This window comes from Fukomys damarensis, unplaced genomic scaffold, assembly GCF_012274545.1.
Source record: "Fukomys damarensis isolate Sample0158 unplaced genomic scaffold, DMR_v1.0_HiC HiC_scaffold_33, whole genome shotgun sequence".
Lineage (NCBI taxonomy): Eukaryota > Metazoa > Chordata > Mammalia > Rodentia > Bathyergidae > Fukomys > Fukomys damarensis.
In genome coordinates this window covers 56,751,623-56,761,897 of record NW_022900945.1, presented here as the reverse complement: position 1 = coordinate 56,761,897, position 10,275 = coordinate 56,751,623, and the positions used below count along the sequence as shown (strand labels likewise).

Sequence of the window (10,275 nt, the reverse complement as noted above, 5' to 3'; positions counted from 1 at the left end):
CAGCGGTTCAGTGGCCTGCCTTGCAAGCACAAGGACCCGAGTTCAATCCCGGCACCAAAAAAAAAAAAATCATACCACAGTGACATATGCACACCCATGTTTACAGCAGTAGTTTGTAATACTGTAATAGCTAAATCTTGGTGTTTTGGTTTTTTTGTTTGTTTGGTATCAGGGATCAAACTTGGAACCTTGCACTTGCAAGACAGGCTGTGGAACCGCTGAGCTAAATCCCCATCCAATAGCTAAATCTTGGAAACAGCCCAAATGCCCATCAACTGATGAGTGGATAAAGAAGATGTGGGCATTTTTTATCCAATGGAGTACTACTTTGCCATGAAGAAGGATGGGCCTCAGACATTTATAACTAGAGGGATGGACCTTGAGTCCATACTCAGTGGGAAGGGGAACAAGGGAGGGGGGAGGGAGAAAGGAAGGGAGCACAAACAAAAAAATGAAAATAGAAGAAAAAACGGAAACAAAGCTTTTTGTACATAGGGAGGGGAGGGGTATGAGGGGGAATAGGATAAAATAAAATTTATTTGTTTTAAATAAAATGAAATTCTAGCAGAGGTACTAGGAGGACCCAATTTTGTAAAAAGCCTCATTCTTTCACCTTATTACCACACAGTAGATTTCGAATTTATCTTGCATAAAAGAAAAAACCTCTTTCTTATGGTAGCTGTAATACAACTATAGGGAAACCATCAAGAATGTACTGGGTGGGGCCAGGGATTTAGCTCAGTGGTTCTGCCACCTGCCTGGAAAGCAAAAGGACCCCAAAAATGTACCGGTGAGCCGGGTGTGGTGGTGCACGCCTGTAATCCCAGCACTTAGGAGACTGAGGCAGGGGGATCACTGTGAGTTCGAGACCAGCCTGAGCTACATAGTGAGTTCCAGGTCAGTCTCGACTACATAATGAGACCCTGTCTCAAAAAAAAATGTACTGGGAAGCCTGGGATTTAGCTCAGTAGTGCCGCTGCCTGCCTCAAAAGCACAAGGTCAGCCAGATGTGGTGGCACATGCCTGTAATCCCAGCACTCCGAAAGCTGAGGCAGGAGGATTGCTGTGAGTTCCAGACCAGCCTGGGCTACGTAGTAAGTTCCAGGTCATTCTCAACTACATAGTGAGACTCTGTCTCAAAAAGCAAACAAACAAAAAGCACAAGGTCCTGAGTTCAATCCCCAGTACTTCCCCCCCAAAAAATGCACTGGGAATCTAACATCCAAATAGTCGGATCAAGTCTTCCACCCAATGATGAAAGGATTGCATTCAAATTTTTAGACTCAAAAGCTTTTTGTAGAAGAAAACAACTGAAAATAGAAGGAAAAAATGGAAACACAACTTTTATATATAGGGAGGGGATGGGGCTTGAGGAAAGAGGCAGAAGGTATCATGTACATGTGCAAATTCCCTATGATGAGTATTATCATTATGTATTCCTAAAATGTACCAATAAATGTTTCGCTTTTTTATTTTTATTTATTTATTTATTTATTTGACTTTTTGAGACAGGATCTCACTATGTAGTTGAGACTGCCCTGGAACTCACTATGTAGCCCAGCCTGGTCTCGAACTCACAGTGATCCTCCTGACTCAGCCTCCCCAGTACTGGGATTACAGGTGTGTACCACCACGCCTGGCATGTTTTGCTTTTTTAAAAAAGAGCTTTTTGTGAAATAGTCCTCACTTAAAAGGAAAATCTGCTATAAGAGAAGCAACACTTACTTAGAAATTTTGGGTTATTGTGTAATTGAGATTCCTCACTTTGTGTGGAAGTCTATGGCCCTATCAATATCAATCAAGGATGCTCCCATGGACTACCTGAGACAAATACTTGGAAAAGGGAAATCATGATTGTCATTTTTATTGCAAATGAGTTCTTATGATGTGTCACGTTTGTATGTTATAAAAAACAGTAGGCGCAAATATCCTGAGGTGGGGAAAAAAAAAACCTAAAATAAATAAGATATACAGAACTATAGCACGAGTGTAATACGGTTTTCTTATAAATTAACATGGGAAGGACAATTCGGAATACTCGCTATTACTTGGAGAAAACAGAAAGCGTGCAATCTGAAAACTGGTTCCCCTCCAGCTCTACGCCCGGCCTTGGCCCCGCCCCCTCTCGCGACTCCATTTCCTAGCGTGGGCAGCGCAGAATCTCCCCGGCGCCCCCTCGCGTCCGACTTCCGCGAGCTCTAGTTCCCGGCGGCCCTCGCGGCAAGTTCCGGATGTCGGGACTGTTCGTGATGGCTGGGGTTGGTTCTGCCGCCGTGTCCGGGGCTGGGACGCCGGTGGCGGGGCCCACAGGCCGCGACCTCTTCGCGGAGGGCCTCCTAGAGTTCCTGCGGCCGGCGGTGCAGCAGCTCGACTCCCACGTCCACGCCGTCAGGTGAGGGATGGGGCTTTGGGCGGGGCCTCGGCCTGGTTTCGCGGGGCGGGACTAAGAGGCGGAAGCCAGGCGCGAAGACCCGGAAAGATGATCTGAGGGGCGAAGACCGCGTGGGGCTGTGCCCGCTGCTGAGGGTGGCTTGTCTCGGTATTTGGAGCACTGTGTGTAGACGTGGCTCTGAGTTCCATTAACTGACCGTGTAGGCCTTGTACCTCTTTGCAGAGAGAGCCAAGTAGAGCTCCGAGAACAGATTGACAACCTTGCTACAGGTGAGTGCAAAGCACATGTAACAGAAAACCTCCCCCACTTGTTCAGGACCTGTGTATTTTGCTCATCTCTGGGCTACGTTTTGTCACTTGCAGCCAGAACACCAGGGCTGCCAAAGGACTCCTTGCAGGAATGTCTTGGGAAAAGGAGTGGAAGGGAGCTAAGGGGAGGTGACTGTGGCTCACTTAAATGCAGGTGTTTCCCCCCCAGTCTAGCCTACTTTCCCCGAGAACCAAACATGAACCATTTTGTTGCATCATTTTTCCACCCCTAGAACTGTGCCGAATCAATGAGGATCAGAAGGTGGCCCTAGATCTGGACCCCTATGTTAAGAAGCTGCTTAATGCCAGGCGTCGAGTCGTCTTGGTCAACAACATTCTACAGAATGCCCAGGTAAAGAATCTCCTAACAGCGGTTTTTTGCCGTACTTTGTAGGTCAACACAAGGGAGTTTTCCTCTAATATCAGCTGTAATAAAGAAGTCTTCATGCACAGTTGCTGTCAATTCACATTCTCACCGTGGGCCAGGGATTTAGCTCAGTGGTTCTGCCACCTGCTTTGCAAGTGTAAGGACCCAAGTTCGATCCCTGGTACCAAAAACCAACCAACCTGTACTTCACAAGACAGAAACACACTAAGCTCAAGATATTTCTCAGTATCTACCCAGCCCGACCACCTGAAGCCTTTCACAGCAATCCGACCCAAACCTTCCTGTCTTGTAGGAACGACTGCGGCGGCTAAACCATAGTGTTGCCAAGGAAACAGCCCGAAGGAGGGCAATGCTGGATGCAGGAGTTTATCCCCCTGGCTCCCCAAGCAAGTAACGGAAGATGGGTATGTGACCTAAGTGGCACAAGTAGCATCCCCAGCTGCCTTGTCTCCAGTCTTGAGATTCCAGAAGAATCTCTAGACCTTCAGCCACCAAAAAGGCACCCCTGTGGTTTGCCTGAAGCACTCGTTCATGTAGGGACCTTAAGAAACCTACATAAAGCAACACTTGGGCTCCCAAAGGACTCACACTGTAACTCTTTGCTTCCAAGAATAAGCTGAGGCCTCTACATTTTTCCAAAGCCTCGCCTTTTTCAGGCCTAGTTACCCTGTGGAGCACCCTTTTGTTACGTTTGGTTACTTAGACCTAGGCACATGCCCTCTGTGGCTTATTCTTTTGTTTACACCAAGAATTCAGAGGACAGCCTCTGTTCACCCTTGTTGATTGCACTGGCTTGAATACAGTAGCAGTAAAGCTAGAACCATTCAATAAATGCTGAAACAGTATTCTAGTTTACTTTGGTTATGTGGAAAGGTTCCAGGAATCTATTTTATTCCAAATAATTTCATGTTGTGATATGCTGATAAGGAAAGACTCAAGTACCATTTTCAATTAGAGTATAAAAAGCAAAAAAGTTACCACATACCAAGTAAGAACAAAACCAAGAACCCTACTAGGAAGTACTTTAATAATTTTTCTTAGAAAAAAAAAATCTCCAGACACTTAAAACAGTTCACAACATTTCAACAACAGAGTACTGGTTACAGGGGTTGTTGGGTATTGGGGATTCTAGAGTATTAGGAAGAAACGTCGGTATCATAGATACATCATCAATGGGTGGTGTAAGTCATGTGAGACCTCTGGCTGCTAAGCCAGTATCAGAATCCAATGGAATGACATGTCTTTCTGTAGAGATTGTTCTTGCTGTCTCCCCTACCCCATAGATGCCACTAAATAAAGCCCAGGGGCAGCCAGCTGAGGCTCCAGTCTTTCCCTCGAGGAGGAAAGGGAGTGAAGGGAAGGTCACTCCTGAGTCTCCATGCTCTCTTCCTCCTCTCCCTGAGGTGGTTCTTCTGTATTCTCCTCCTCTTCCTCCCCTTCCTTCTTCTCAGGTGGCTTCTCATAAGCCTTTTCTGAAGGTGTCACTATCACTCCATCCCAGGTAGATATTTCAGAAGCAAGATCTAGAAGACAAAAAAAAAGCTTATTCCAGACACAGAGCCAGCAAACAAGTCATGGCTTACACTACAGCTGTATTAAGACATCTAGAACAGAATACCATAAAAACCCAACCCACAGTGGGCACTCACAGCTGGCATCACCCTCCTGGCCAAGGATCTTCCTAAAGCCACCATGTGAGAGGATTCGAACCAGAGTCTGAGCCGTGTAACATACCATGTCCTGAAGGAGAACAACATTGAATTCAAATTAGCAAAGAGAAAGTACCTTATGTGACTAACATCCTTGAGAAAACAAAACTGAGGACCAATGTGATCTCAGGACCAAAATCTTTGAGAACTAGAGCCTTTTGACTAGAATCATCCGAAAGTAGGGCAGAACAGACCATTCCATAACTTTCCCAATACCTGCTGCTCCAGGGTCATGACTGTGTGTACTCTAAAGTTGCCACTCTCACAAGGGTCAGTGATACCCACTGAACCTGGCAGGAACAGACCTGCAGCCAGGATCTGCAAGCAACGCCTAAAATATAAGAAGGTGTTAAAAATGCACAGAAGAGCTTACAGCTGGCCCCCAAACCCAAAGCATGCTGTACCTGTATGCCACATTTAGGGCCAAAGGCTGTCTGGTGGGGTTATTCATCACAGCATAGTGCCCCTAGAAAAGAACTGCTGTTAGAATTGTACCTCGGATGTACACCTATCTTCAAACAAATCATGAGAGAAACTACTTAAGGTCTAGCCAACATTTTCACCTTAAGAAATTCTGAGATGGCTTTTCATCTAGTCTTTTCCAACCAACTTATCACAATAATGAAATAACAGCAACAGAAGAACTCCACTGCCCTTCTTTACTTACAAGTAGATCAAGGATCCAGGGTGTGAGGGGCTCAAAACCAGGAAAACGAATCCTCAGGTCCTTCAGCAGTCTGATGAGAACTTTAACTCTAAATGTAAGAGAAAACCCAAGGATTACAAGTAAGATCAGCGGGGCATGTTGATGTACACTTAGGCTAAGGCAGAAGACTGCCTCAAGGTTAAGGTTAAGGTCAGCCAGCTGGGGCAGGAAGTAAAAAAAAAAAAGATGTGTTATGTGCAGGTACCAACTCTCCATGCTAAATGTACTCATTATATACTACAATAAAAATATAAACAAAATAGTTGTCACAGAAGTATGAGGGCATCCTGCTATTCAATACAGCTAAGAAAGGTTATAATACAAATGATCAGGGTGACACTCACGTGGACTGAGAAGCATTTTCCTCAAACCAGCGGGCATGTCGAATGGCTGCTAAGGCACTCTGCAACACCTTGATATCCACTAGAAGTATGACAGGCCAAAATCAAACGTTTCTATTATTAGTAAGCAGGTAATTCAAGCCCACTGCCATGGTGTAAAAACCTGGAAGGAGGGCAAGCTAATTTAGCAATTCGTTTAACTACCCTATGTTCCTATCTGCACATGACTTGTCCAAAAAGTAGTTCTCCTCCTAACCAAATCGTGTTCTCCTCCTAACCAAATCCTTGATGTGTTAAAAGAATCTATCCCCCGCTTCCATAAATATTTCCATAGTTCTTTTTCAGTCTCCCAACTATTTTGTTTTTTTCCGGGTACCAGCGATTGAACTCTGGAACTTTCGCTTGCAAGGTAGGCACAGCTGGGCCCTCCCAATTGTTTTCTTAGTCATCTTGAGTCTTCAAAAATTTTACTAAGAAGTTGGTAAAGTTAAAGAGGGAGAGCAAAGTTCAGGCCAAGTCTTTCAATTTTCAGAAAGCTTCATAATGAATAGCAAAAAGCTGACTGAACTCAATAATTCCATTTTTAGATTTCCCCCATATTTACCAGCAATGGAAAAAAAAAAAAAAAACTAACAATGGAGTTCTGGGTCCAGTTTTCGAAGATTGGGTGGCACTGTTGTAATGAGAATTTTCACTGTAGCATCGGAAGAACTGATTTCAAAACCAGTCTCGTTAGTCAGCATGGTCAAAACTGTAAGAAAATAATCAAAAGCTATAATTCACATTTTCATTAGAAAACCAATGTTTAAATACAGGATGACAGTCAGGGAAGACAGACTTTTTTTTTCTTTTAATATACGGGTTTTTAAAAACGAGTTCAGAATGAGAATTTAGCGTAGAGTTTCAAAAGGAGGGTAAGGATTATGAATGCTGAGACCCTACAAAAAATTTTCAGAACATAAAAGTGCACTGACAACCATAGAACCTGACGTAACTTTGTTGAAAATGTGTTTATAACAGGACCTTTCTCCTACTGACACCAATTACACATTCAGCAACAAACTCAAACCTTCAGAAGGATCCTGTGTTCTTAGGCTTTCCACAACTTTATTCCCCAGGGCAGCAACAGCTTCCACTAGATGACAGAAGAGGAGACAGTGATGTTACAGTAATCTGTTTATGCGGACGTTCTATGTACATCTACACTATCCAGCACTCTCATCTCCTTCATGCTCAAATCATAGCAGGGTTTTGCTGGTTAGTGGCATTTAACATTTTGGGCTGGTCAGTTCTTCACAGAATGAAGTATCTGTGCTGGGCATTGTAAGATGTTTAGCAACATCTCCCCTCTCCCCACCTTTTTTTTTTTTTGGATAGTACTATGGACTGAATTTAGGAGCAAGGACCTACATCTCCATCCACTTTTGTGTATTTGGAGATAGGGTCTCACTAGGTTGTCCTAGGCTTCAAACTTGTGATTCTCTTGCCTCAACCTCCTCAGTAGCTGGAATTACAGGTGTTGATCAGTGAGTTTATTCCCTTTCAATGCCAGTTCCCTGCCAGGTGCCAGCTGTGACAAGCAAAAAAGTCTCCAGACACTGCCAAATGTCCCCTGGGAGCAAAATAGCTTCTGTTTGAGAAATATAGCCCCACAGTACTGGCCATACATTTTTTTCAGACACACACTACAGAGTTTAGTTTATCCCTATCACCCCAATACAAATTAAAAAAAAAATCTCTACCCAGCATGGTGGCACATGCTTGTAATCAATCCCAGGACTCTTGGACTCTGAGGTAGAACGGCTGCAAGTCCAAGCCCAGCCTGGGCACTTAGGCAAGACCTTACCTCAAAGTGAAGAACTAGGGGTGGGATGGGGTGCCTGGAAATGTGCTCAATGTGAAGGCCCTGGGTTCCATCTCCAGTACTGGCCCCCTTCAGTAACTCCTACTGGTCTCCCAAACATCATTTTTCACACACAAAAATATTGGCTTTTAAAGATTTCCTAGGCTCCCAACCCCAACTGTTATATTCTATTTCCATGGTCTGAGAGGTAGGCTGGCAATGTACCTCAGCACTTGCCTAGCATGCACAAGGCCTGGGCTACATCCCTAGCACCAGAAAACAAACGAACAAAGAGAAAAGAGGTACACTCACATGTTGGGAGAATCTTTAGTATGACCACCAGGTCAGCCACATTGTGTCCTGTAGTCATCGTTCCCTTTTTATATGATCCTACCTGTCGGACTTCTTCAATTTGCTAGTAGAAAAGGGATTTCAAAACAAAACTTTTAGAAGAAAAAAGTTGCCTGCTTCCTCTCAAAACTTAACCAATAGTTTCTTATGACCCAGATTTGGGATTAGCACTGGTATAATCATCCCCAAAACAATCACATAAAAGCTTGACATATCACCGTCTAGCTGTCAATAATACAAAATCTTGCCCCAAGATCAGTACTACAAAGAAATTCCAGAGTTTAATTTCACTGAATTTTTCCACTTTAGGTTTGAATTTGGGTAAATGGCATCTGAAAAAATTGAGACAGGGCAAAAACAAATTCCCACACTACAAAACTATCCTTTCTTAGAACTAAGTTATCGAAAACTCACCACTTCAAATGTCCCTGGAGCCACAATCAAATTGTCAATCACATTGTTTATTTTTGTCACCAGAGAAAGGATAGAGGCCTGAAAAACATTGTGAAACAAAAATACCCTAAGCTCAAAATTTACAAGCATCTTCTCAGAATGATTTTCCCCTAATGCCTTCCATGTAAACAAACTCAATACTGGTATAGGCCTTGAATATATCAGAAAAACACTATTTGATCCCACAGATTTCTCAGTAATAATGAGCGCATCTGTAATCTATTCATATATTCACCTACCTCCAGTTACAACGAGAGATAAAGAAAACAGCCCTTGTTCTAGGCCAGCCCACACAGCACTCTTAGCCTCAACAAAAAAGGCTAAAGCTAGGGCCATGGATTTAGCTCAGTGGTGCCATGGCCTGCCTCTTAAGCACAAGGTCCCAAGTTGGATCTCCAGTACCAAAAATAAAAATAAACACATAAATAAAAGGCGGAAGCTAGAAGATCCCAAGTCCGAGGCCAGCCTGGGCAACTCATGAGACCCTGTCTCAAAAAAACAAAAAGGAGCCGGGTGTGGCGGTGCACACCTGTAATCCCAGCACTTGGAAGGCTGAGGCAGGAGGGATCGCTCTAAATTCAAGACCAGCCTGGGTTACATAGTGAGTTCCAGGTCAGTTTCAACTACATAGTGAGCTCCTGTCTCAAAAAAAAAAAAAAAAGGCTGAGGATTCAATCCTCAGTACTTAAGGAAAGTAAAGTTATTTACTTTTCTAAACTCCTTAGTGACATCTCAAGAAGGAAGCCAAAAAAACCATACCTGTTCAGCAGAATTGGGAGCTAGATCCTGATTCCTCTTCAGCAAGGCTTCACTGAAGGAAGTTTCATCAGGTGCTGGCTTGACACGGGGGAATGCCATTTCACACTAACGCAGAAATAAACTACTATATAGTATTTATCAAAAATAATAGGGCTGGGGCCAGGGATTTAGTTCAGTAGTTCCGCCGCCTACTTTGCAAGCCCAAGGTCCAAGTCCGATCCCCGGTACCAAAAAGAAATAATGATAGGGCTGGGGATTTAGCTCAGTGGTACCTCCCCTGCCTCACAAGCCCAAAGTCCTGAGTTTGATCCCTGGTACCACACACAAGAGGTGGGTGTGGTGGTGTACCCCTGTAATTCTAGCACTTGGGAAGCTGAGGCAGGAAGATCCCTGCAAGTTTGAAGCCAGCCTGAACTACATAGCAAGTAATTTGTAGGAGAAATTTTTGTTACCAAAAGAGAAAAAAGTTATACTTTTATTTCTTAAAATGTTCAAAAATACAAAGTAGTACAGCCGATTTAAACTCTTACTACTTTTACGTTAAAACAAAAAATAGCTGTGATCGTACCGAACAAAGATTACAATCATGTAGCCAAGGAATTATCTTCTCTATCTCGGTTACATCGTTTTTGTGATGTAAAGCGACCCCCAGTTGACTCAAAGCCCAACTCTGGGGCGGGGAGGAGTGGATGAAGGGAGGCTGGATCCCGTCAGTGCAGGCTGCACGCGTGTACTAAGTATACCGAACCCCATTAATATGAGCAGTGCATGCCTGAAGCCCTGGCCTCGACCCCCGTCACCAAAAAATAATTAGATGGGACTTAAAACCCCCACCTTCGTGGCAAATCCTTCCTCCTGCCCTGCCCTCCGCGAAACTCCGTCCACAAAGCCAGGCCGGCCTCCGGCTCCGAGGAACCCCAGGTACTCACCAGATAGAAGTCGAATGGAATGTGTGGCACAAAGGGCCGGAACCTGCGAGGGGGACACAGCGCGTGACGCCGGCGGCGCCCGCCAGGCCGCGGACA

At 44.3% G+C, this 10,275-nt stretch overlaps 2 protein-coding genes across 2 annotated transcripts; one reads left to right on the top strand and one right to left on the bottom strand.

The window, feature by feature from the left end:
- Positions 1–2,155: 2,155 nt before the first annotated feature.
- Snapin (SNAP associated protein) lies at positions 2,156–4,084 on the top strand. Its single transcript, XM_010617312.3, has 4 exons — positions 2,156–2,392; positions 2,615–2,661; positions 2,934–3,052; positions 3,381–4,084. The coding sequence occupies exons 1-4, from the start codon at positions 2,232–2,234 to the stop codon at positions 3,480–3,482; spliced, it is 429 nt and encodes a 142-aa protein (XP_010615614.1). The 5' UTR covers positions 2,156–2,231; the 3' UTR covers positions 3,483–4,084.
- Positions 4,085–4,157: 73 nt separating this feature from the next.
- Positions 4,158–10,257, bottom strand: Ilf2 (interleukin enhancer binding factor 2). The gene is made up of 12 exons (XM_010617313.3): positions 10,180–10,257; positions 9,251–9,355; positions 8,453–8,530; positions 8,000–8,102; positions 6,914–6,979; positions 6,479–6,595; positions 5,848–5,926; positions 5,465–5,552; positions 5,202–5,263; positions 5,014–5,128; positions 4,738–4,828; positions 4,158–4,611 (listed from the first exon to the last, which is right to left on the bottom strand). Exons 2-12 carry the CDS (start codon positions 9,347–9,349, stop codon positions 4,451–4,453), a joined length of 1,059 nt encoding a protein of 352 aa, XP_010615615.1. The 5' UTR covers positions 9,350–9,355; positions 10,180–10,257; the 3' UTR covers positions 4,158–4,450.
- Between the last annotated feature and the right edge of the window lie 18 nt (positions 10,258–10,275).